At 41.1% G+C, this 26,942-nt stretch overlaps 2 protein-coding genes across 13 annotated transcripts in view; one reads left to right on the top strand and one right to left on the bottom strand.

Annotated features, from left to right (window-relative positions):
- Positions 1-21,392, top strand: rabl2 (RAB, member of RAS oncogene family-like 2). 3 transcript variants are annotated; one of them, XR_002275831.1, is made up of 10 exons: positions 1-694; positions 824-853; positions 1,031-1,110; positions 1,259-1,338; positions 1,782-1,893; positions 2,089-2,186; positions 2,446-2,529; positions 2,886-3,008; positions 20,351-20,440; positions 20,719-21,392. XR_002275831.1 is itself a non-coding variant. In XM_020611964.1 (9 exons), the coding sequence occupies exons 1-8, from the start codon at positions 588-590 to the stop codon at positions 2,964-2,966; spliced, it is 672 nt and encodes a 223-aa protein (XP_020467620.1). In that variant the 5' UTR covers positions 1-587; the 3' UTR covers positions 2,967-3,008; positions 4,158-5,895. The 3 variants fall into 3 exon arrangements, 2 of the variants coding, with proteins under 2 accessions (XP_020467620.1, XP_020467611.1); XM_020611964.1 differs by lacking the exons at positions 20,351-20,440; positions 20,719-21,392 and adding an exon at positions 4,158-5,895; XM_020611955.1 differs by lacking the exons at positions 20,351-20,440; positions 20,719-21,392 and having other exon boundaries at positions 2,886-3,461.
- Positions 5,910-26,942, bottom strand: part of shank3a (SH3 and multiple ankyrin repeat domains 3a) — a 166,570-nt gene continuing 145,537 nt past the window's right edge. For 3 of the 10 annotated variants that reach the window (XM_020611874.1, XM_020611883.1, XM_020611900.1), the window contains 11 exons: positions 26,055-26,130; positions 23,349-23,431; positions 21,944-22,068; positions 21,538-21,673; positions 18,583-18,663; positions 18,394-18,417; positions 17,927-18,054; positions 17,584-17,689; positions 15,723-16,249; positions 13,478-15,567; positions 5,911-8,843 (listed from right to left, as the gene is read on the bottom strand). In XM_020611874.1, the coding sequence (XP_020467530.1) occupies positions 8,279-8,843; positions 13,478-15,567; positions 15,723-16,249; positions 17,584-17,689; positions 17,927-18,054; positions 18,394-18,417; positions 18,583-18,663; positions 21,538-21,673; positions 21,944-22,068; positions 23,349-23,431; positions 26,055-26,130 (3,941 nt within the window). In that variant the 3' untranslated portion in view covers positions 5,911-8,278. Of the gene's footprint in view, positions 8,844-10,281; positions 13,084-13,477; positions 15,568-15,722; positions 16,250-17,583; positions 17,690-17,926; positions 18,055-18,393; positions 18,418-18,582; positions 18,664-21,537; positions 21,674-21,943; positions 22,069-23,348; positions 23,432-26,054; positions 26,131-26,942 lie in introns of all 10 variants that reach the window. The other 7 variants (XM_020611935.1, XM_020611943.1, XM_020611892.1 and 4 more) reach the window with 5 other exon arrangements.

Genomic DNA, 26,942 nt, shown 5'->3' with positions numbered 1-26,942 from the left:
TTTGACAGGCACATGTAAGGACGGCATGAAACAATGAAGAGGTCCTTCGAGCGTCTCGTTGCATAGAAACGAAAACCATCATACGGCATCTACAAACGCTTAATACTTGTGGGTTCTGTATGAGTAAAGAAAGCCGTTAAACTTTTCTTTGTATCATATGAGAATAATACACTCAGAACCGTCAACGACATTTGAAAACGCACCCTTGGTTAGTAAATGGCATCACCGATCATACAACAGTGCTAGCCGGGTGTCAACTAATTGTTCGCAACCGTTTCTCCAAGTGCGCTGAAGAAAACGTGACCATATCTGTAACGTTACTATTCACAGTTCCAGCTGCCTTCAATTTGGTTTGATGCGAGGACCGACGAACCAGTGAAATAAATGGTACCGAGCGGACACACGATGTTAACCGCAGGTAACCGATGGCAAGCTAGCTAATATCACTGTCGTTGTCAGTAGCCACCGGTTGCTAGCTCCTGTGGGAGGTATCGCGTTTTTTAGGCACGATACGTGCTTGTCAATACAAGTATCCACGTGAAAATAATAATAATAATAAATATATATACAAACTGCAAAAGTGGAGAATGGCTAGTGACATTGACAGCATCCCTGAACTGGACCAGAAAAAATACGATGCAGAGGAACAAGTGAAGATCATTTGTCTGGGCGACAGCGCTGTCGGTAAATCTAAGTGAGTATTAACCTAGTTGTAACATACTCTGGCTCATTGTTGTTTTGTGTTTCATGATATTTTCCTGACTACATTACTTGTCACACAACAAACATTACGCAATGGTTTAACTCTTTCTCGCTCTGACAGGCTGATGGAGAGGTTTCTCATGGACGAATAATATCCTTTTGCAGCTTTAGAAATTTAAAATAAAACAGTATCTGTAAGTCATTTTTATAGTTCATATAATACCATCTTGCCGTGACCAATACAGCAGCTGTCTACACACGACCATGCTGTCTCCAACGCAGCAGATCCTTTGTCCTGAGAGGCAAAGATCCTTAACTCTTTCTGCAGTCGTCCCCAGCAGTTGTCAACTTATGCTTTGACTCTCTACAAACACACAGCCTCTGTGGGAAACAAGACAGCAGTAGTCGGTATGTACTGTGGATTTATTTTTGTTCTGCTCCCAGTGATAGCATAATTTTACCAAACAATCACCCATAAAGCTTCCATGAGCAGGATCAGCCAGGACCAGGCTTTGCATTGTTTCTGCAGGGACGGCTTTTTGTTTCTGATCCATAGATTTCTGGGACACTGCTGGTCAGGAGAGGTTTCGGAGCATGCATCCATCCTACTACCACAAAGCACATGCTTGCATCATGGTAAGACACACACAAGAAAGTTTCAAAAGTGTTTTAATCCAACCAGGTGCCTTTCAGTAATCATTTAGCCTTCCTTTTCCTTTACTTGCCTCCTGCCAGGAACTGAGAATATTAAACTCTTATACTCAGAAAAGTAAGGACTATTGTTTGTGTAACAACCCTCTTACATATTGGTTGTCCGTTGTATGTTTTCCAAGAAATGATAAAGTATCACAGTGCATTTGAGTTGAGATGAGCCACTGAGGCAAAGATTTTGCTTTCACACTTGACCTTGAAGAGATTATCACACAAATATTACTCAACAGTAGTCGTATAACGGGATTTAAATGAAAATGTTGATTCTGTAACAGGGCACTGGCAACAAGAGCATGTCAGATGATTGTTGGATTTCACCACTTGAACTCAGAAAAGCAAGCTGAACCCTTTTGTACTGTCTCTTCAAGGTTTTTGATGTTCAAAGAAAGATCACATATAAGAACCTGGCCAACTGGTATAAGGAGCTGAGAGAGTACAGACCAGAGATACCCTGTTGTGTGGTCGCAAACAAAATTGATGGTGAGTCTGGTTATGACACTGTGCATGACAGTGAATATACAGTACAGCTCTTAGCTCTTACGACTATTCAATATTAAAGTTACAGCAGAATAAGTATGTTTTCACACATTGTTCATTTCCTCTATTTGATTCACTGTTTGACCATCACAGTTAACTCTAGAATTACAGATGGATTTTTTTTTTTCTTGTGTGTAGCTGATTTGAAGGTGACTCAAAGAAGCTTTAACTTTGGGAAGAAGCAGGGACTCCCATTTTACTTTGTATCTGCAGCTGATGGGACTAATGTAGTTAAGGTTTGATGTTTTGTTTATTCTCCTGCAGTATTAATGTCAGTTATTCCAGATGTTCATGCATTTCAGTCATTAGTAATTTTATAATTTGTGTGTAATTTTACAAGACAGTCATTGACAGCATGAGGTTACAACAGGACTCTTTTTCTAGGCCAAAGTATCACATTAATTCTGCCTATAGTTTAGTAAAATTGTAGAAATCATTCAGACCACTTGAGCTGCCCGTGTGTGTTGATAGTTCTGCTTATAACTGTCACAACAGATGTTCAGAGAGACGATCAAGAGAGCAGTGGATTACAAGCAAAACCCCAGCGATTTCATGGATGAAGTACTGCAAGAACTAGAGGTACATTTCTCTAAACACCAAGTCCGTTTACTGATGTGCTCATCTTTTAAGCTTGTGTACTTTCTCCAATTCCAATAAAATGGTGTTTACTGCAAACAGTGAAAAATATTTGTGTGCGATACTTGCTCCACAAAACTTCTTAATCGGTTTCTAATCTGCCATTGTTGTTTTGCTAATAGATTTTTTTTTCCCCCAAATGCTTACTTAAAACCTGGATCATTCCACTGGCTCAGTCATGAACTCAACACAATTTACATTTCTGATGATGTTTTAGTTCATGTGGAAAGTGTCTAAACTAAAGCTTCTTGCTTTGTTGCTGAAATGAGTTGTTTAAATAATTGTGACTCCTCTTATAGAACTTTGACCTGGAGAAGAAGGAAGATGATTCAGAAGCAGAAGAGGACAAACTGAAAGCAAAGACTCCCGAGTTGGTTTGACAGATTTTAAAAGATCCTCCAAACCCTCTCGCCATCTCATGGGTAATTTATCCCCCTCTGGGGTTGATTCTGCAAATAGATTGTTTTTAGTCAAAATATCTTATCTGTGGTTTTTAGCGACAGACACCATCAACAGACATATTGTTTGTCCTTATGTCATTTTGGAGGTCTGCTTTTATACTCTTGGGTTGTAATTCTACAACTGGAGGATGGCTAACAATCTTTTAGTCAGGATAAAGTCACTGCGCTCCATCTGTCCAGTGACACTGGCAGGAAAATTTATTTAATTTACATTAAAAACTGAGGAATTGTGGTGTTGTTCAGGTTCATTTAGCTGCTATTTTAGTGTTGTCATTCATACTTTGTCTAACGAACATGTACTATTATAATAGAAAATTCTACAGTGAGACTGAATGTTTGCTTAAGTGTGAAAACCAGTTACTTTGTGTCATGAAATAATGTTATCATTAAAAACACTCGCCAAGAGAATGTGAATATCAGCTGTATTTGCTGCTGTTCTTAGCATTTGTAAAGTGCTGTGTGCAATGCCAGTACAGAGCTGCATCTGTTGGCTGCTTTGTAAAGTTGATTTTTCAGCATCATTTAAATGAAAACTTAATGTACCATGTAATCAAATGAAGTTATGACTTTGTGTGATTCAGCAGTAGGCACAAGAGCACTAAGTAGTCAACTTCACACCAGCATTTTATAAGATACAACTGCCAGTCATATACATGTGGACATCAGCTGTTGTACTCTTGTGCCAGTTTCAGATTTGAGGTAGTTCACGCATTCATTCATATTGGCATGAGCATTGCCATGAAGGACTTTAAATCAGTGTAGTACAGGCTGATACACAATTCAGTTTTTCTGTATGATTACATTGTACACAAACCAAGTACCTACTGTATATTTTGTCTTTATATTTGGTGGTTTTATGTGACGTTTACTCATAATTCGCACTGGGACACTGAATTAGCAGGACCAAGAATTCAGTCTCCGTAGTTCATGTTTTAATTATAAATTTATTACATAATATAACAAACATATATCTTTGTGGTGGAGATCCTGGGCAACATCTCAGATCTTGCCTCAACCTTCACTATCACCCTTACTCTGCTGCATTAGGAATACTAGGTAGCTTCTGAATAACTTTTATTTCAACTTGGGCTTTCATGTATTCAAATGAAGGGTATTTCTAATCCTATGAGTGGCCAGAAGTCACTGGGAGACTGGTCAACAGATGCTGAGAAGGGGAAGTTCACCTGTGAGACAAGGCTGAGGTATTGCAGTGATACATCCACCATTCTAAACTTCACAGTGCAAACAAGGAGAAAACCCAACAATGAAAGAAAAACCCCTTTGATAAGATCACTGGTTCCAGTGGGTGACCAGACCCCAGTGGGTTTTTAAAAAGATTACAACGTTCCCCCTACGCTATGCAGATTGTGCTTTGTTGATTAAAAAATAAGAAAAATAACCCTTCACTAAACTAATTTGATCTAATGGTGTGCAGGTCTGTTACACATAGCTCATTTTGCATTTGTGGTAAACTTATAAAACAGTCCAATCAGGTATTCATAACAGCACTGTTTCTTCTAACGAGGCCAAACTGTGTGAGTCCAGACTGCACACTTTTATGTCTCAAGTGTTTGTGTTTGAACTGTTAGTTGTATTTATTTAGGAACAGTAAGCCAAACTGAATAATAATTTTGGAAAGGTTTTCCAGTTGAAATATATACGACTGTACTTCCACCACTAGGAAATACAGCAGAATCTAATATCTGTAATTGTCAAGATATCCAGGAGATGGCACCATAATCTTGAATACAACAGCTAATGAATGCTGTAACTAAGATGGTCCTGAAACACAGACAGAGTTAGAAGTTGTTTTTTGGCACACTTTTTGTGTTTTTTTCTGCACTGGGCTACCTCATATAACATATCCAAAACTCAGAAACTGAAGGTCTGAAAAAGGAAAAAGGAGTGCTGCCAGACAGAGTGGAGGGTAAGGAGCACAAATGCCATTAGGGAGTGGGTGTAACTACAGAACAGTGACACTGCATAAGCTATACCTACACAATTGCAAAGTGAGTTGTTGTGAGTTGTCTTGCAATATAAAATGTGACAATGGTTTTGTTCAGTACCCCATGGTAATCTCTCTCTGCCTGTCTGTCCCTCTTGAGCAGGGCAGTTCACTTTTTAAAGATGTCATTCAGTACAAAATAAGAACGTAAAACAATGATGTTCAATCCGAAATTGAATTTGTATGCATGTCTGCATTTTTCTTGTGTGTATGCATCATGTGTGTGTGTGTGTGTGTGTGTGTGTGAGACACAGCCGCTGCCGGGAATCTCTGATAGTAATACAGTAAGGCTATAGTGGACTCCAAACATGTAAACCCTAACAATCAACCATACACTCTCTCACTGTCACATTCTCATCCTCCCTCTCAAACAATACAACATGGAAACAAGCATTTTACACACAGTCAAACACACGTGGTGAAGAGGAACAACCACACAGAGAGATTCAGGGAATCTACAGTGGATACACACATGCGCTTGGACAATGGGTGGCTTTTATGTTAGCACCTTGTCACCTTGTTTTGTGCAAATCCCCTAGTTCATAGTTCAGAGTTCAAAAGTTCAAGAGTTCATAGAAAGAATAAAATCTGCTCACCTTTTCCACAGGTGGTTAACTATGCATATATGCCAAACATTCATATATAGATCTATATACTTTTGCTTTCCAAAATTTATATGAAATCTATCATATATACATTGCTCGAGATTTTAAAAAAGCAAATATTTGTAGTTCATGTTTTACAAGTGTAAGTACATTTAGAATGGACAGGATTATTAGTTTTCTCCTTTTTTCTGCCATTCTAAAAATCAAATGAGTGACAGATTTAAGTATGTTTCACACGCTACACCAAATGTTTTTTAAAAAAAAAAAAAAAAAAAAAAAAAAAAAAAAAGTTCAAATGAGTCTGTGGACATAACACAAGTCAGAAGTAAAATACTCAGTAAGGTCACAGTGAGGCAGTGAGTGCTATTCGTACAACCCAGATACAACTTCATATTCACCACTCGTTTTTACAAACTGCTAGCAAAAAATAATAATAAGCACACAAACTCTTGCCAAGTGAAACTGCCTTGGCATACTGACCAATTGCTGTTGATGTACAGAGGTTTTACTGGCAATAGAGATGACAACCTTCTGTCAGAGGGAATACTATTTTATGTTGTGTGAATAAAACTCACTGTTACTCACTGCCAGCAGAAGCTACTCATGAGTACAATTGTAAATTTGTACTGTTCAACAAAAAAAAAAGTCAGTTTTTTTTACAACCTGGGTCTTATTTTTAGAGTTCTGGCTGCCATCATCTGTGATAACATTTTACTCACTAAGTATATTGTAGAGGTACAGGGAAGCAGTGAAACTGCAAGACACTGCCAGGTTATAAAATACTGAATTTTCTTTAAGACCTTACAGAGACTTTCTTATCCCCACAGCCTGATAAATTAGACAAATTTCCTGCCGTGGCATATTAGAAGGGCCTATACTTTATGTCTGGCTTATTTAAGCCCTTGTATGACAGGTTTCTGGTGGTTATACTCCAGGTAAAAGTAGGTAAGGAAAAATATTAGCTTTTTTTTTTCAGGAGTTTAAGCTTAATTTAGCCAGGTTCACACACTCAAAACTTTATGGCTTCTTTCTGGATGAGAAATTAAATTGCAAAACATTGCTGCTATTTGGCACTCCTATGATTATTTACTCTCTGCTGCTGCTGAGAAACATCCTGGGTTTCCTTCTGTTGACCTTCTTTCATTATGCCAGATGTTGTGCAGCATCCTTAGGGGTTACAGGGATGGAAATTTTTACTAGCCCTCTAACATTTGTCATACGGTTTTGGTGTTAAAATGTCCTAACAGGTCAGAATTTTAATGGGTAGTACTAAAACAACAGCCAACAACCTCCTCTCCATGCTAGTGTCCCAAACTTCCACCCCTGAATGATTAACAGGCATAAGATGAAGATCCCCTTTTAACAACTACCTGTCTCATTTGGTGGCTAAGTGAGAGACAGAACCACGTCAGTAACATCTATAGATGAAGCTGTAGGGATGGGTGTCATCTGAGGTCTTAGGCTCACATTACGGGATGCCCTTTAGTATGAAGGAAGACCCAAGAAAATAAAAACAAGCAACAAACTCTCTTCAAGACATGATGCAACTCATCATGCTACAGTTCAAGAAAGGGTGACCATAAGGAAATTGTATACTTATGACGTAAAATTCATTTCTATATCTATATACTTTTTCCTATATAGTTGGTAGAAGTGAGTAAACTATTGGTGGAATAAATTTAAAGATTTCTCTCTGCCTTCTATACTAAAAACCAAAAACACGTGCAGAGGAATTTATTATATTTCTTCTTTGCAACATTGTCTTTTCTTCTGATAGCTATATGTAGATACATATACATCATATTATATAATACCTATATATATAATATTCCCTTTGGAAAACCAAAAAATTTGATTGTGAAAAAAGCCACGAGTGTTGGTTAAACATTCTCCAAATATAATAGATAGCACAGTCTGGGTTCCAAGGCGGAGGGGGTTTCTCCTGTGGTTTACTTTGTGGAGCTCCACCTCTGGGCTCTAAAGTCTTCGGTTTAAAAACAACAGCAGGTGTAGAGAAGACACACCTTTTCAGAGCTGTGTCAGCTATGTCCATAGTCCTGTGTTCATCACATATGATGATGATCTCTGTATAAATATTTTTGAAAGGCAACTGAGCTTTCTGTTTTGAACAAAAATGATTTTTCCTCCTCCTTGACTCAAGCTGCAAAAGGCTTCCAGGGGCCTAATACATAGAGGGATAGAGGTAGAGAGGAGAGGAAAGAGCAGTGAGAGAGAAAGTGTGGGTGTTACTGAGGGAACAACTGAAGCTTTCACCAATCAGATGGTTTAATTGGAGCTCATGCAGTTTTCCCTCGGCAAAGAAAGACCAGTACCCATCTTGAGGTCTGATCTAATTGGCTGCAGGCAAGGAGGAGGGCAGACACTGAGGGCTGAGTAGAGGGGGATGAATGTATTAGGCTCCTCCTCTTCAGTGTGGCGTATTAATGGATAACGCAAAGTGTTGCTGAGAACCACAAGTAAACATTTGTGATGCAGAACATAAAAGCAGCCAGAGAAAAAGAGGAGCGGCGCCTATCTTTTTTCTGTATTTTCATCAACGCTTTCGTGCCCATTCCATCTTCATCTCTCTTTGCAGCTGTTGCTGTGTTTCAGGGCAGGGGTCAGCTCTCTAGCAGCAGTTTGAGTGCTCGTTCAATGTTCATGCGGTGTCCAACCCGTGTCACTCCCAGCTCTGCAAAGTCATCCTTGGTTAGAGCTGGGAGGTGAGAGCCTTCAATCTCATGTTCCTGAAACCCAGCTCTGTGCTCCCCCAGATTGATGCTCTCCAGCCAGTCACCAACATCGTACTTGTTCCAGAGGTGGAGAGGTTTTTGGTGAAATGGCCGGAGGGCTAAAAGTGGTGATCCCAGGCCAGGGGAATGAGAGGGTGACGGGGAAGGAGAGCGGGAACGGGCGCTGGAGCTCCTCATTACAAAGCGGACTTCTTTAGGCTCCTGGGGTAGGCTGAGACTTGAGGATTTGAGAATGGTTTGTGGTGGTGTAGTCGGGGAGGTTGGTAGGCCAAAGCCTGAGAATCTTCCAAGGGGGTCACCCCGATCAGGTGAGCCTGACCCTGGGCTGGGGGTACGTCGGGTGACGGGGTAACGGCTGCCAGGGCGGATGGTGTATGTAGTGCCATAACTTCTCTGAGAAATGGTGTGGAGCTCGCCTAGGCTGCTGAAAAGTCTGGTGGAGACAAATAGAAGACAAAGAGAAGGTTTCACAAATGGAGCTGAAGGTGAACAATGTTAAAACAAAGAAGAAGAAAAGGAGACAAAGCTTTGGGTTATACAGTATGTGTAAATGCTGTTAGTTTTAAAGCTGAAGTCAGTGTGAGCTAGAGGTTAGTGACTTCAAAAGACAGCAGGCCTCACATCACAGTGTTTAGCTTGTGAGATCATTTACTGTTCTGGGTAAAAATCTTATTACAGACTCATGAAAACATCACCTGAGATCATGATTTCATATTACACATTAACTGTACCAGGGAATATATGTATTTATAAATAAGGTTCCATTTTCAATAACACCCACCCTATACTTAGTTCTTATGACCATTACTGAAAGCTTTTATTCCTCATGAATCTAATCAAAAGCTACTTCCTGTTAAGGCACACTGCATACTTTGTGTTTGCTGTGATGCACAACCAGCTAAAGGCTTAGAATTAGGTCATATTTACTGTATCAAACAGATGTATTGTTTTACAGTGACACTGCAGATAGAACTAAACTGAAAGCATTGGTTTCACATTTTAATGTGATAAAGTACAAACATGCAGATTTTGAATTTCATTTGTTTTTTAGCTTCACATTGCACATTACTTCTCATTCAAGTAAAATTACACACAGTAAATGCTTTTGTATGACAAAGCAGTAGTGTGTATAACTATAACAGCATTTTTAAACTGATGCTACAATAAAGGCCATGAGCAGCATTTGTTTCCAAAGTTCAGCTTCATTTAATTAAATGAGTACTTATTTATACTAACAGTCAAATGTTTTGACACACTTTCCCATTGAATTGAATGGGAACGTGTCTCCAAATGTTTCACTCTTAGTGTACCTTAGAGGTAAAACCTCAATGCAGTAAGGCTACTGAAAAATAAAAATCACCCTAACACTACCATCTAGGGTTCCACTGACCAACCGAGCTTATCTTACCATCTGCAGCATGTAGAGGAAGAGCTGCACTACAACAAACTGACAGTTCTGTAGCAGCAGATGCTATACCATTAGTCACTCCACTTTCTTTCAAGTCCAAAAAATGCTGGATTATCTATTGTTTTATTTGTGACCCTATTTTGAAAAATAAAGAAGCATAAATCTGTGAAAACAGTCCACGAGTGGCCATTAGTATACTACTGATCTAATGGTGAAAAGGATGGTCATAAAGGTGGAGAGGGATGGATTAGAGATTATAACTAGCATGAGAGTTTTGTCTAGCTTGGTGTCTAACAGCTCTGATATGCTTTCCCTCTACTGCTTATGTCAGCGACTTTTGATAAGGGTGAGATTTGGACTAAAGCGTGTATTAGAACAAAGGTAGCTAGGCAGCACACAGGTTTGGAAAATGAAGAGACTACAGGGAGCTGACGAATATGAGATGAGCTCCATGCGCACTTACACAGTCGTCCGGCCCTCCTGGGCGCACAGTCAGTTCTAGACCAATCAGATCAGAGCAGCAGGGCGGAGCATGCAAGGTGAGCAGAGAGAGAGCAATGGGAGAGAATGTTAGCATCATTCCATGAGATGCAGCCTGCCAGCCAGACTTATAACCTGCTTCAGCCAACTCCGCTGTCTTTGACATGCCTTATGAATGTGCACAGGTGTATGTGTGACTGTGTGAGTGTAGCTGTGAGTCTACGGATGCACACGTTTATTAACGTGTCTATGAGTGTTGTTTGTGCACTGGTGTTAACTGATGTGTTTGCATGTCACAGAGAGCAGAGCAGCCTTCAGCACTGGAAGGTCTGACCAGTGGGTTACATGAGAGAGAAATGAGCACACTATTCACATATCAACCACTGCACAAACAAACACAAACAAACAAAAGGAGGGCACATGTCCCTGGACTTCTGTGGTAGTTTTAGCACTTATCTGAAATAATGTGAACTTCTATTCTTTTTTTGGCAAATGTGTTTTGATATTTGTATATATTGAAAGCAGTAAGTACATTAATTTAGGTGCTACACTGTATATATGAGATGTGTGTCAGTCAGGGACCTTGGCCATCTTCAGCACAATCACTGAAAAACAAAAAGTTCTGCAAATTACATAAACCAAAACTCAAAAAGCAAAACTGGAAAAAAGGAGAACCATAAGTTTCTAAACCACCCAAAGCTATGACACACAGCATGTGAATGAGGGACAAAATACACCAGCATGTGAGGTTTTGAAGGGGTTTAAATGGGGCACACACTGCATGGGGTAGGTGATGGAGGAACAAAACAGTTATAGTGCTGGGATGCTTGTGCTCTATGTGAAATATTTATGTAGGTGAAGAGACAAACATGCAGAGGCAGTGAGACAAATGATGGTGTGATCGATCATCTTTGTCATGGCCTCAGACAAACAAGTGTTGCAATGGAGATGGTGGGGATGACTTTGATTATATAATCTCAGGAAAGGGTGAGCCCAGTTGAGCTGTGTGCTACATGGGATGTTGTAAATGATATCATGGTCACCTTTTCCATCCAGAAGTTGTTATGTTGCGGTATGGATCAGACTGAGACTGGCTCAGTGTCACATGAAGACTCTAGTACATATTTCATTTGTGGTTACCCAAGCAATGCATTGTCTTAAAAATAGCTTTTCAAACAAATATTCTTGGTAACAGATTGCTGCTGCAACAATATAATAATAATACAATACTGGTAAAAGGAAGAGAAGTATTTACTTTCGACAAAGGTTGTTTTTGGTTTTTAAGAACTTATGCTAACTACATGACAGGAAAATTTGGCCTCTAACATGAACAACATGAAGCAGCAGCAGACTTCTGTTGACATCAAAGTACATTTCCAATTCCAGGTCGCAATGCAACTGATTTTGCTGACACCTGGATGGTAACACATAAATGTGAAGCCCTTTAGTTTCAGGTGTGCAAAGTTGGTCAGTTTCTCTTGCTGAACCAAGTATGATATGAGATGAATGGGAAAGAATTCATTTAAAGTATTCTCAGTCTTAAGTTGTCTCTTCATATCTTTTAGCTCCTCCTAATCAGTAGTGAAATACTGTTTAAAAAATCTGCACTCACTTCACATGAAATGTGGTGAAGACAAGTGAAAAAAGGAGAGGGTCAAGGTTTTAAGCATCAAACTCAATAGCATCTGAAATTTGCGTAGATGGGCTACTCTTCTAAACATCACATTTAAATTAGCATCAATTAGAATAAGTTCTATAGCTGAGCAGACCTACACCTGACAGCCAGAAAAGACAGCATTTGTTCTTCAAAGATTAGATGTTAGATGTTACTGTACAACCTACCAAGCCATAAAAACACAACTGAGACTGATTATTTTACACCTGAGGAAAAGCTGTAAGCCAAATCCTGAGTAGATGAAAAGAGAAGACCACCATTTATTTGACCCTTAGTCCATGTGGCACCATGTGGACTTTTGAGAAGGTCAGGACTGTCTGGTTGTCTCGTCATTATCATGGCTGTTAATGCGGAGACCATGAGGGGATGGTTTTAACATGACACACCATTATACAGTGGTTCAGTCATGTTCAAATAGTTATTAAAATACATCCTTAAATCTTTGAGGTTATCACTGATGTTGCTGTAGGATGGGGTACAGTGATAATAAGGAAAAGACAGATTCAATCTTATGGAATTTATATCAGTGATTACTGCAAAGAGCTGTGGATATAAGGATGTAGTGTGTATTATTTGAACAAGGAAAAAGCTCAGGGAAAAGCTGGAAGGGTAGCTACTAGCAGAGTCATAGGTTAAAGTCCAACAGTGAGTGTGTGTGTGTGAGATGAGGAGAGTCTTTCAGGAAGTGCATGCCTTCAGGGCCTGTTACCTTGTTTGCACCAACACATAATCTATCACAAAGACACACACAGCCAAGGAGCAGAGCTGTAACTATGGAAACAAGGAGCAAGTTTAGATCCAAGACCAGAGCCATCAATAGTAGTACTTCTTTTATATCTCTAAAATCAGCAAGTTATAGAAAACACAGAAAAGCCAAACAATTCATCTTCTTCATTTTAAAAATGTAAAGTAGCACTGAGAAAATCAGGTGATGCAAATAAGGTAACAAATGCTATTTAAAAGAAAGTGCATGACAAAATGTATAAAAGGGCTGTTCTCTTTAACTGGGATTAGTTGATAGGCTTGTTAGGAAAATGTATATTTTAAGAAAGCTTTGGTTTACCCTAGGGGCTAAAACCTTAAGGTTTACTGTCTTCGGTGTCCTCACATCTGCAGAAATATAAAGGACTTCATTGTACTTTCAGGTATGGTGAGAAAAAAGAAATCAGACAAAAAAACAGCATTGTGCAGCAGAAAAACCCAACTGCAGAGAAGCAAGTTTGTTTCTTTTCTTTCTTAGACCTTATGTGTGCTTTCTGCTTACTGATGCTGCATCATACAGTACTGTATTCCCATAAATTGTATTCCTTTAATCAAGCTGAGACCCTTGTCTCTGAGACTGGGTACTGGCATTGCATTTGTGTGCCAACACTGATGTCTCTGCCTCCATATGTGTATAAGATATAAATGAAACTTAAAATCATTACTTTTAATACAATCATTTGTTCTGTTAGTGAGAGTTAAATACAGTCCTGAGGTACATTTCTACTAGAGTGCCTCTTACCTGGCGCCTGCTACAGGTGACTTCCTCCCTGGATCAAATGATGCTCCCAGTGGTTCCTCTCCCAGTGACCTAGTGTCTTTATTTAGCTGCTGTAGTCGTGAACTGAGCTCCCCCATAACAGATGGTTTCACTCCCTCATCTGCGCCCAGGCCTAGTCCCAGTCCACCAAGATTTCCCAAACTCCCAATACCTAGCCCAACCCCTGGCCCACGGGGCTCCACTGGGTCCCCCCACAGCTTCGACCTCCGCTGGAAGAGGTAGCGCGGCTTGGTGGGTGCTAGCCCAGTCACTGAAGCTGAACCACCTGAGGGGAGCCCAGCTCCACCAGCCGCAGCAGCCAGGGCAGCAGCCTGTTGCTGTGATAGCAGCTCGCTGTCAGAGCTCTGCTTCAGCAGAGGGTCCCTGAAGGTGACGGGGCCTTTACTGCCTCCTATCTGGGATTTGAGTCGAGGCTTAGGAGGCACTGGCGGCTTGTCGAGCACAAAAGTCTGCCCGTCGGAATAGGAGGTGTGTGTGGTGTGTGTGTCGGCAGGCTCGCCGCTTTCTGAGGACAATGTGGACATGCTGGAGACTGTAGAGATGGTGCTGGTGGTCTCGAGATGGTGGTCTCGCTCTCTCTCACTGGAGCTGCGCGTGTCAGCCTCCTCTACACCTGAGTCAGCTGCAGAGGCAGACTCGCTCACCGCTGGGGGCTCCAGGGGGTCAGAGGGCTTCCCTGAGACAGCTGCTGCACTGGTTGGAGGTGGAGGCTGAGGGTGGGTGGGAGTCACAGTGGGGGTTGTTGGGGTTGAGGGGGTTTGGGGTGTTGGTGTTATAGGGGTGGTGGGAGAGGTGGCAGGTTTAGTTGGGGACACTGGCATCCGCTGTGCCAGCAACCCATTAGCAAACTCATCTGGTGGTGGAACAACTCCAATCTTACGCAGCTCCTCTCTTGTTTCCTCATCACTGGAGGACAACATTGCAGGGGGCAGGGTCACTGTGTATGGATCCACATCCTCCTCGGAGCTTCCCTGAGCCAGACTCTTTTCTTGGGCTGGACTGGCAGGACGCTGAGTTTGAGGCTGGGCCAGGAGTTGGGCCTGGGGCTGTGAGACAGTGGGACTGGGCGATTTAGCCCGTGGACTTGGAGATTTGCTGGGCTCCATGGATGTTGGGGCAGGTGCCTGTTCTAGTTCTGAACCCACCCCAACAACCTGGCTGTTACTGGTAGCATGCACCATAATTAGCCCTGCTGTCTTCTGCTGTGAAGTATCCATAATACTGATCAACATACTTTTTTTATCCTCTAGTCTCTTCTCCTCCTTCCTCTCCTCTACTCTCGCTTCCATCTCCTGCCGGAATGATACGGGTGAAGGTGATGTGGCCCACTGTGGTTTGGTGGGCTGGGGAGTTAAGATTGATGCTGGGGAGGGTCCAACCAGATACCCCGCTGCCCTGGCGCTTTTGGGTGAGAAAGGGGGAGATGCAGGTGCCCCTTCACCATGTGGAGACTCTTTGGTCTTAGTGTCAGTGAACATTACACCCTGGCCTGCCCGCTCCTGTTTAGTCCTAGGCTCTGGGCTACTAGTTGGGGACTGGGAGGTCAGTGCCCTCTCCCTTGCGGCCAGCGCAAGAGCCAGTGGTGAGTTGGGGTCCAGGGGCTTTCCTGTGAGCGGATGGATAAAGGTGGTCCCACTAGGTGAGGGGCTAAGGGCCAAGGCAGGAGGAGGCAGCTGTCCCAGCTCTCGAGTGAGCATCCGTTCATCTATGGAGTGAGACTGAGTCAGAGAGGGGACCTCAGAGCTGGTGGTAGATGCCCCCTCCATGGTCCCAACAGACAGGAAGACAGTAGATTTCCTTTGCTCTTCCAGGCGCCGCTCACGATCTTTGACTGCTCCAGCAATTGCAGCAGCAAAGGGACCCTTACCCTGAAACAACATTTCTCCCTGGGCACGCATTCGCTCTCGCTCAGCCATCAGTTGCTGCTGGTAGTAATCTGCACGGCTGGTGTGTGTGTGCCCATGAATATGTGGGTGTCGTCCTGAGGGTGAGCTCTCTCGGGAGTGGGCAGCAGCTAAAGCCAAACTAGCTTTTTCTTGTGCATCTTCCACCTGCAGCAAGAATAAAAATACCCATACATGTCAAAGTGAGAGTCTCCAGCAGTTAAAAAATAAATATTAATAATATAAATAATTTATAAAATAATGTAATAAAAATAAAACATAAAAATTTAAATAAAAAAATGAATGTCCAGCATGCAACCTACCTGAAGTTGTTTTACCAAGGGACTTTTTTTCCTCTGGGGCTTGGTGGGCGTGTACAGTCCAATGCTAAATTGACCCACATTAGCATAGGGGTTGTCAATAACCCGACCCTTTCTTTTGATTCGCTCAGGTGGTGTAGCAGCAGAAGGACGTGGAATTTCTGTAGGTTCTACAGGTAGATGGGAAGTGTCCTGAAGGATGATCATCGAGCGGGCTTTCTTTTGTCTCTCAAGGTGTGTGGCTTGTCGGTGAGCTGCCTCGTAAGGCAGGTCCAAGGAGGAGGGCTTAAAGGTGGAGCGTCCTCCAGGCTCATGGCCCTGACTCTGGGTCCTAGATGGGGGAGGAGGAGGGCAGAATGCTGGGGGAGGACCAGTGTCTATGTAGTAAGGAGGAGGAGGAGGTGCTGTTTGCGGGGGTGGAGGGATGTGATGGGGCTGTGGGTGGTCTCGTAGACTGTCTGTCATAGAGGAACTGCGGGGAAACCGGTGCTGGCCTTGCAGGGCAGCCAGGTGATCCTCCTCAGTGGCACCTGATGAGGAAGGAAAGATCACAAATCATCTGCTTGGGGAGTAAATTAATGAAAAAACAGCCTAGCAGCTCCACAGCTGCTTCATACAGAATACACTGGAATGCATCCCTCTGTAAATCTGTTAATTCACACAGTTAACAACTTATCTGGTGGCTCAAACTCACAAATACACTAGTAACATGTAATTTGTGACTTCTTTTAAACATTCTTTTAATTAATATGATGCATATTAAGTGGAAAGAAAATTACCTGGTTTTCTGCATTAATTGGTCATAAAATGTGATTTAATAAATAGTCAAACCTCTTTTGGCAGTAATAACCTCAAACAACCACTTCCAGTAGCTATGGATCAGACCTGAGGAATTTTAGACCATTCTTTCTTACAATGCTTCATGCACCATGATTTGCATATAATAGACTCATGAGATTTAGCCAGCTCCAATGATTCCTATAAGAATTGAGTTGTTACTCTGGGCTTTTCAATTTTTTAGGCTCGCTGTCTGATCTGCATTGTGCCTTTAGAGTCTTCTAAGCTACCCACTTCAAGGGAGAGTAGTCATAATACTAAATCTTTTTCACTGACAAAAAAAATGTGCTTAACTGTGAACTGTTGGTAACCATGTTGTATCCCTTTTCAGCCTTTCATCAATTCCAGTTTGTAAGTCTTCTGAGATACTGTATCTTTCTGTGAGGTATGATTCACATCAGCAGGTGCTCCTTGTGAACACTGTAATGGGAATTTATTATTATGTAGTAATGATTAAACATCTTTCTATAACATTCTTGTCCAGTACAAACTGTGCTCATGAGGAAATGTGTAAATTTGTCAGATCTTGCTGAGGGACTGAGAGGCTATGCCTGTAGATAGGGAGGGTAACTAAAACTGTTCCAACAGTGTCCTGTGCTGATGCTGGGAACTCTTATTCTTAAGACTTCACTTACTTTTTCCTGCCACTGTTATCTATCTCGAGGCTCTGTATTTGAACATCTGCTCTGCAAATCTGTTTCTGTGAATATCAAATAAGCACAGTTGCACATTCTGAACAGTCTAAGTATATATTCTAACTAATCTGTCAATGTTTGACAGAGGAAATTATTTCTCCTCAATGTGAACTTTATACTTGATAGGATGCAGCTTCATTTTCTTTGTTGTAGGACAGCAGGCCCACATGCTGTTCTTTTGGGGATACAGTGATACAGTTTACAAAAGCATAATGAAGGATCCTTATCTTATATATTTTTACATTTTAGTAGATTACCTATAAGCATACTGTACATAAGATACACTATCATTCACCTTATTTGAAAATGTACAGGATGGGTGATTGTTTTACCAAAAGACTTGGTCCTGGACATCCCCTTTGGTAGTGGTATGTGACCTCGCTCAATGTCTGGATGAAGACCTCCATGCAGGGTCACCCCTTGTCTCTCAAACAGTGACTGCAGTACAACAAAAGCGAGAAGTAACTATGTTATGATAGACAGTTTTAATGTCTTTGATGCTTCAGTAAAACTCCAAAAGTTGCATACAGAGTACAGAGAACAAAGCAGTGCATGCATACGTGCGCAGTGTTGCATACAACGTTGCCCAGGTGCTGAGTATGCTGTGTCAGGTTGAGTCTGTATGTATGCCAGCATAATGGCATATGCCAGGCTGCTGTGTGTAGGTACACTCACACTGATCTCTGCTGGTGTTATTCTCCTGCTGGTAGGCCGCTGTTTTACTGTGGCTGCTCTGTAATCTGACTCCGAGGGCTGAGAACGCAACATAGACTCCTGCGATGCCAACATCTCATCTAGTCTCTCTATTGGGAAGAAAATGAGCCAGAGCTAAATTACTGCAACTTAATTTGTGTCATCATTTCTGACATTACTAACACAGAAGAAAATCCATTACATGCAGTACAGTGTGAGTTCATGCTCTATGCTATTTTATAAAATCACTGCACTATCTCAATACAACTTCATTGTGTTTCTGTGATGACCACCAGAAAGTGAGTACTGAGTTGAAAGAGAAAGACAGTGTCCATGTGTTTCAAATGTTCTACTCCTATGTTCTAATCAACACCACTTAAACTGACACAGCAGTGGTAAATCAGCTTTATGAGTCTCAGAGGGGTGTCAGTTTCATGCCTCAGACTCACCTCCTCTTCTCCTCCGAGCAGAGGCTTAGTGGGAAAAAGACAGCGTCAGCAGAGAAGGGGAAAATGACAAGAACAAGCCAACAGAAGTGACTATTCTAAAAGTCAGGAGAAACAAGTTTTAAGAGAAAGCAGAAATATTACAGAAAAAGAGAGACTACAGAGTTTGCATACCAGGTTTTTAACACTCACCCAGTTCTTCCAGCTCAGCGGTCATGGACTTGGAACGCAGTGTCAGGGTGGTGCTGGGAGCTCTCTTGGGTGGTGGTGGAGCTGTGGAGAAAAGGCATGGTGTTGAGGATGAAGTTGAGGGGGATGAATGTCCTTTTGCTTTGCGGCTCAGAGCCCTCCTAGCATCCTCCAGACGACCAACCCATCCCGTCTTCGCTGCTTTGATTTGATCAAATTCAGATGACTTGGACGACTCAAACTTAGCCCGGACCTTGTTCAGGCTACGGTTGGAGCCCAGCTTCTTCATGTTTTGTTTTCTGTTGGTTTGATGACTTGAAAATGTATCTGTCTGTCTCCAAAACTTTCAGTTTTTTAGTCTTTGTGCTGCAAGAATTCCTCTCTGTTGAGGAGCCAAGAGGCAGTAAATGTACAGCTCGGTCCTCTCTGTAACATTCCTAGAATTCTGAATCATCCCTTTACACTCCAAATAACATAATTTGTCTGCCACTGTAGGCAGAATGAGGAAAAGGAGTGTGGCAAGGAGAGGGAGAAATTCATCCATCTTACTTTTAATATGCTACCTGTCTGGAATTTACCAGTGTGCATCAGCCAGAAACACACCAACACAGAAGCATAGAAGCTTATACACACATGCCTAGCCTCCCACATGCAGGACCACATGCAGATACACAGAAAAAACTCCCAGAGGGAGGACATACTAATGGGGACTGACAGATGAAGAAATGACATTAAAATCGACAGCTAAGGAAAATGATGCGTTGCACACTTTACACCCCAAAACTCATGGGTGCCTCCCAATTTTATCATACACACATGGTAACCGGGCTGTTATTGTCCCATTCAAAGTAGCAGACACATCCACCAAATGTTAGCGCCACATGCAAAGTACACACTTACAGGTTTAAATCGGGTTACAATAAACACTGCAATTGACTAAATTAAAAATAATGCAGCCATGTATTTAAGCATGTTAAGCCCGCAGTAACAATACAATGCAATGTAGTCCAACAATGATCATAAACATATACAGCAGCAGTCTCTACATGTTTTAACAAACCTGTGCTCCCTATCAATACCCCACAATACAACTAGATCATCTCACTCTATGAGACAGACCAGCTAACACTCAATGCACCACTGTAGAGCGACAGATCTCCTAATCCCACAGATGCCCTAGTGCCTTACTAAAGCCCAACTGTCCTGCTGTCGTCAGCAGCTGCAGATCTAGTGTACTGTACATACGCCATCCTGGGCACAGTCCATATCAAACATCTTCATTCCCTCAGTCTGCAAATTCTGGTACAGTAGCAGGGAGCAGAGGAGATGGAGGAGGGTGGAGAAAGAGAGAGGAACAGAGTCAGAGGGAGAGAGAGATCCTTTTGCTGTAATGTAATGCTTAATTCAAACATGCAGTGTAGTCACCATGGCAACGGTGGCAGTAGTGAGGCCTTGCATGGTGCAGAGAGTGTGTGTTTGCTTGCAAGTCTGTTTGTGAGCATGCGTCTGCATTTGTGCGGCATAATATGCAGAGTAAGTCCCACTGGAGGAGCAGTGCAGCGGGAAAGGATGTTCAAGGTGGCTTAGGATGTAAAAAAGACATTTAGAAGTTTGAAACAGGAGTGAAGAATCCTGTTCTTCCTCATCCCCGAAACACTATACTGTTTGCAAACTTTGTGTCTCAGGACTTGAACGTGTCTCTCTATAATTGCCTCAGTAAAGGTGTCTTAGTGACCATTGACTTATACCTTATGTCTGTCTCTCTTTCCAGCTCCTACCAAATATCTGTGTTATCACAAGCTCAACAACACAATGGAAGATAACCTCACAAAAAGCAAAGGACACAAGCCACTACTTTAAGGTAAAATCATACATATTTTCATAATATTATACTATGGTGTGGTTCAATTGCCCGTATGCATTAATATACTAAATGTAAAAAAAACAATCATGCTACAGAAATAGATCAAAACTTTGGAAATATATGCTTATTTGCTGATAGTTAAATTAGAAGATTGATACCACTCTCAAGACTGCTATAACTAGTTATACTGTAGCTAAAGCTATAGACTATAGCTAGCAGATAGTTAGCACAAAGGCTAGAAACAGGCAAACTTCTAACCTGACTCTACTCAACAGTAACAAAATCCATCGACCAGGACCTCAGAGGGAGACCAACCGAAGGAGAAAGAGATTAAGAGAGACCATAAAGCTCAGAGGAACCGAATTTAATTGATACAGTGCTGTCCCAGTGAAACTAGGCCAAACCCAATTATCACTGTTTCTGTATCTCAGCAATCCCAAAGAACATGTACGCTCTACTCTAGCACACATATAAACACACACACACGCACAGCTGTAGTGTAGATAGTCCTGAGGTCATAGTGCCAGGACTATGTAGGAGCTGAGTAATGGCAAGCTCTGGTTGACATGGAAACCACATGAATTTACAGCAGGGACATGTAGTAGAAATCACCTTGACATCAGAAACACACATATCTTCCTACTGTTTGTCATCTGTGCATAAAACCAACTTACATTTCTCCATTATAATATATTATATACAGTTTCAAAATTTATCATCAATTAACTGAAACATCCAATTAGAAATTACATGTGACATGCTAAAATCTCTATGAGCCCACAATACACTTTAATTAAGCCATTATAAGTAGTGGAACAAGCTTTATTCAAGTTATTGTCCATACAAATGAATGGATTTAGTAATGTTTGAGACAGTCCTTACTAAAAGCACATATAAATTTATCACATGAAGCAACATTTCATATGGAAATTATTTACACAATATAAGTACATGAGCATTTGAGAAATGTCACAAATGACTTTATAAATATTACAATTAAAATGTAGCATTTCACATATTGAACTATTAATTTAGCTTGTACTTTATTTAAAGGGAAGGCACAGACGATCTTATTCCATCTTTCTGAGTTTTACCTTTTTTACGAACAACTTCCTCAGATTCAGGTTTGCGTGTGACAGAGACAACCTTCATCAGCAGCCTGTTGCCCCCTTGCCGTATTAAGGACACCACCTGTTTATGGCCCACCTTCACTACATTCACCCCATTTACCTAAGGGAAAACAAACAGAGACAGAATAAGACAAAAAACAGACAAAACTATTATAATAAAATAAGTTATAATGAAGATTACATTTTAAAATATTAACAAACCCTGTTTACAAGCACAAGAGGAACTAGATCTGCATCACATCTACAAATGCACTAAAGGACTACAGAATTCTGCACTTGCTAGTATTTCTTTTGCATTGGAGGCCATCACTAGTGTGTTCAGTAATAAGATAGATACAGATAAAGAAGTAAGTGACCTATCCTTAATGACCTCGATGAGGAAGTCTCCTGTCCTCAGACCAGCCCTCCAGGCCACTCCCTCCACATCCACAGACTCCAGGTACTGCAGGGCAGGAAATGCTGGGGTTGGGGTGAACTCTTCAATAGGTGTCTCAGCTGAGAAGAAATGCAGAGAAAACCCACCCTGACCAGTGAAGTAAAATCCACAGCTTTAATAAGGTCACAACATAAAATGTATCACAGGCTGCAAGATTATTTGGAAAATTTGGGCTTTTGTTTTATATATGCTATATTTTAATTCCCTCTAAGACATTTTTAATTTTTAAAACTTTCCTTTTAGAATAACCAAAATCTTTTAATTAATTTGTACTGTCTTTAATTATATTGACTAATGAAAGATGGCCAAGTGTATCAGATATGAATAATACTAGCTCTGTGTGGATGTACTGCTGCTGCACCTGAATGATATTACTGCTACATAAAGATGCAGATAAACTCATCCTCACATGTACAACTTCATGCAAGTCTCAACAAAACAAACAAACTTGTACTGTACAGTACACACTTTGTAATGCAAGTGTGCTACCACAAAGTCCATTTAATCTTGGAACAAATCCAACTAAATCAGACACATGAGAGATCTCAGGGGATCATTAAGTGAACTGCAGTGTGTGTGTAGTTGTGTATGTCTGTTTATGGGTACTGGGGAGTATTAGACAGGGCAAGTAAAAGAGAATGTGGTGAGCCAAGATCCATGAGTGATGGAGCAGTAAAGCACACTTGGACTCCCAGCAAGGTGCCTGAGAGGGGTTACCATAGTAACACTCCCAAGCAGCAAGCTGGCACGTGCATGAGTGAAATTAATTTGTGGTGGTAGAGATTGGTGGTAGAGATGAGTAGAGTGGCGGTTTCAGTTGAGAACTGGATGGTATGAAAGTGATTACGTAAAAATATTTTTACATGATAATGGACAGGAAGGACATGAAAGTCATGCAGAATAACAGAGAGGAACAAAAACAAGGACAGGCCAGAGGGACGATGACAGAAATAAGAGGAGCAGAGGGAGGAGTGTGTCTCTACCAAAGCTGAACGCCATGTGTGGGGAACAGATGGGACAGCTAGCTGACAGCTCAGCCAAGGATGACACTACCCAAGGGGCTAAATGCACACACACACACACACACAGCCCTACATTCATGTGCATGTACACACACACACATATACAGAAGCCTGGGTGCATCTGAATATACAAAGAAAAGTGTTGACCAAAGCTGGTCATGTTGTTGACTCACACATTAACAGCACAGGCTGAGCCGAACTTAATGACTCAGATCTGTAAACTATTTCTTACATCAAATCAGTCACACACGCATTGAAAACAGGGACAGTAGGTTGTGAATATGATTGTTCTGGCAAAAGGTGTGTGTATATCTCACCTTTGGCTCCTCGCAGGACAAAGCCAAACCCCTCATTTTCTTTCTTCTGTAAAACAGCATTCTTCTCCTCTATGATATAGTCACTGTGAAGGAGAGAGCAGAGGGAGAGCAGGTATGAATCCAGCACCATCCTCACACATATAAAGATAGAAGGGTGAGAGGCAGGACAGAAGAGTAAAGAGGGTCGGTCGGTGGGGGTTGAGAAGTGAGAGGATTTGGAGGTGCACACACAGACGTGTGTTTTCATTCCTTGTGGGGACTTTACTTTGACTTACATTCATTTCCTAGAGACTTAACCTAACGTGAACCATAACCACTACTTGCTTAACCCTAACCTCACTCTACCTTTGAACCAAGTCGTCTCCCTAAACATCAACAATTTACATGGCATGTCCCCACAATGTCAGTAATACTACAGTAGGTGCTTGCACTCACACATACAAACACCTAACCAGAGAGCAGAGAATGAGCAGATGAGAGAAAGTCCTCATGATTGAAGTATCTTTGGGATAAAACCTAAGAGTGAATCAATCTTCTGGCTGATCCTTCTGATGAGACTGCAGGTGAGGAGGCTGTCGAGGACTTCTGCTAAAGAATCTGACAGAGATGGTTCAAATGCAGTATTATCCCCAGCCCAGACTAATGACAGAGGGGATAAGAAGCAAAAGAAAGTGAGCAGTTCATCATTGTCTGATTTTCCTGAGTGAGAGGGAGAGGCTGTTGGATGGGGTTAATTTGTGCTGCACTGCACAACCTTGGTCTATGAGCCAAAACCAAAGTCGAGTTAGTAAAGCAGTTGAATATAAGGGAATATAAGTATGATGGCTGGTTGTGCAAAAAACATTCAAACTACACATCCATCTCAATAAACTGACTGGGAATGTTCAGGTATGAGGTAAGTACGAGTTGTTGTAGTAGTATTAATTTATTTAGATGGAGAAAGATGTAAATGAAACTGCAGTAAATAAAGATTTAAATGTAAAATAAAAAAAATAAAGCTGATTCTGAAAATAATATATTTAAAAAGTGGCCTAAATATGTCAGACCTCAAGATGACTATAACATGCTGACTAATCTTTGATTTAATCTTGGTGTACACAAACAGCAAAAAACTTGTCTGTGTATCTTTAAATCTTTTCACAACAAACTGCCATTCAGGGGACTGCTGCCAGTTTACAGCCTGAACAACCTCACAGAAGCCACGAGCTTTGTAGTATTTTGTGATTTTCACCATTATCAGTCATCCTGACTCACAGCCGAGGCAGATGTAGAGAGTTACTGTTCAGGTTGCAACTCAGTGGGTGGCTGCAGTCTCCATTAGCTTAGTTACACTCCACTCTCTCATACTTACCAAGGGAACACAGAGCATCTGTTGCTAGAGCCAGGAGACCTATAACAAACCTTTCTGCAGGAGGGAGGTCAAAGGTTTGATTTCACAGAATGCTATCAATCCACTTTTACTCTGATTATTATGCACAGAAAAGTGTGTTGGTTAAGCACCACTAAGATGCTGTATTTCATTTCAAACCCTTTTATCCACTCTGCTTTCATCTCTGCCCCAAAATGCTGCATTAATGCAATAAGGTCACTGTCCTTGTTCAGAATCTCTGATCTGCCTACATAACACACTAAAGTAAAAACTCTGATGTGAGACACATTTCAAACTAAGAAATGTTTCCTCAAAATAAACCTGGCCTTTGACATTTGTGATTCTATTATTCTTCAGGCTGCAGTCCAGATATAAATCTACAAAATTATACAAAGCATCTCACCATGTTTATGCCCTCCCTGGACCTCACACTGGAATGTGCAAGTGGTATTTGATTCAGACATTCACATGTTGCATATGCCCCTTAAAACATCATAGTTGTAACATGCTGCAGCTTTGTGCAGTGTTCATTTTTATTGTGGCACCTCTGGAAAACATCAAGAAATTTACATGATTTTCTATTTCTCCAGGTGTTAACTAAACTATATTTGGTTATTGGAAATATACCTGTCACAAAACAAATCGCTATACTTTCACAGGCTAGTGCCTGTAGTAATGCTACTTCAAAAAACCTGGAGCTCTGGTAACACAGGTGACATTAAATCCAACTAAAGCCTAGAATGCAAGAACCTGACATTTCATAAAAATGCTGAGAAAGAGGGTGGAAACAGTGCTCACTAAGAGTAGCTCTCTGTCTCAAAGTGACATAGTGTGGCATTAAACCAAGAATCTCCATCATGACAAAACCTCATGTAGCTTGCTACTCCACGCTGAGCTAATAAATCTGATTTAGAACAGAGGGAGCACTCACTCTGTCTGCAGTAAATCTCATCTTGAGACAAGAGGAGAAAAAAGACATGAACTAAGAGTCAAAAAATTTAACAGATTAAATAAGAATATACTGACAGGAAACCATACACATGTGAAGCACAACGCCATGTATGTTCCCATACATATGCATGTAGAGAATGCAGAATATTATGACTGTGACAAATATATTCTGTTAAACTGAATTATGCAATACAATTATACATTCAAAACTGGATGCACTGGCAGCAGGATGCCTTTAGGTGGCAGCAGCTCCAAAGCACTTAAACTGCTTTTCATGTGCACCTTATTACGATATGGGAGCAGTCTGTGATAAGACCAGTAAATTTCCTTACTACACAGTACACTAATAAACATGACCTGCACATTGCAGTAGCATCAGGCTGTACCTGTATGAGGTGAAGTTGTCATAGGATCCCACAGTGTAGTGTCTGAACAGTCTCTTAGTGCGGTCCTCCCGAGTCTCTGCAAAAGACATCAAATACCTTTTAATCTAATCCAACAATCTGGCACCTCCAAGTTCTGCATTACATTGGATACTGACAGAGCTTTTTTCACAGTGGGTTTTAGGTTTCAAACTCAATAACTCATCCAGTAAATTTCTGTGTATTCCAGATTCTGTAAACCTACAAAAGGCCTTACACTCAGAATGGTGAATAATAATACCACCAAATTTTGAGTAAATTAGGAGTTCCCAGCACTCTTTCAATCAGTCACACAACATCCAACATTAAACTCTTGCACTGCAGGGTCTTGAAAGCAACTGTCAGCCACATTTGCCAGTATGTGGTTCTTGCAGTCATAGAATTGCATAAATGAGCAGAATCTAGAAACTTCCCAGGGTTGCTCAGTTTAAATATGATTTAGGAATGACAGTTTATTTTTTGGATTAGATTCAGATCTGTTAGTGACTTTTTGCAAATCCACAAAAATCCAAAATTGGTAAGACTGTTTCTGGCCCAACTCATGTCTGTATAATGAAATAAGTTACCACAGACAAGTAATTATTATAAATTACAGTACAGTTGTTTAATTGTATCTTTTTGATAGTTTGTTTTGTTTTTGAAACTATGTGCTGTTCCTAACAGCATGTGGGTTTCATTTATCCTGTGCTGAGAGAGATCAGTGTCCTCTCTCCATCTCAATAATAGACATGGCACCTTCACTAAACAGCAATCTTCTCACACCTGAAGACCTTTTCAGGCCAAACAGAGACTCTTAATTGGGTGAAGCTGTGTATGTGACAAAGAGACATGAAACAAGTGTAAAGGGAAAGA

The sequence above is a fragment of the Monopterus albus genome, unplaced genomic scaffold, assembly GCF_001952655.1.
Source record: "Monopterus albus unplaced genomic scaffold, M_albus_1.0 scaffold5.1, whole genome shotgun sequence".
Taxonomy (NCBI): domain Eukaryota; kingdom Metazoa; phylum Chordata; class Actinopteri; order Synbranchiformes; family Synbranchidae; genus Monopterus; species Monopterus albus.
Note: the sequence above shows the minus strand (reverse complement) of the source record. Positions and strands in the feature narration are given on the sequence as shown.

Excerpts from the sequence above, each read along its gene's own strand:
- rabl2 (XM_020611964.1), top strand. The coding sequence starts at position 588 with ATGGCTAGTGACATTGACAGCATCCCTGAACTGGACCAGAAAAAATAC. Across the intron at positions 1,339-1,781 it reads AAGCACATGCTTGCATCATG|GTTTTTGATGTTCAAAGAAA; the intron begins GTAAGACACACA and ends TGTCTCTTCAAG. Across the intron at positions 2,187-2,445 it reads ATGGGACTAATGTAGTTAAG|ATGTTCAGAGAGACGATCAA; the intron begins GTTTGATGTTTT and ends CTGTCACAACAG.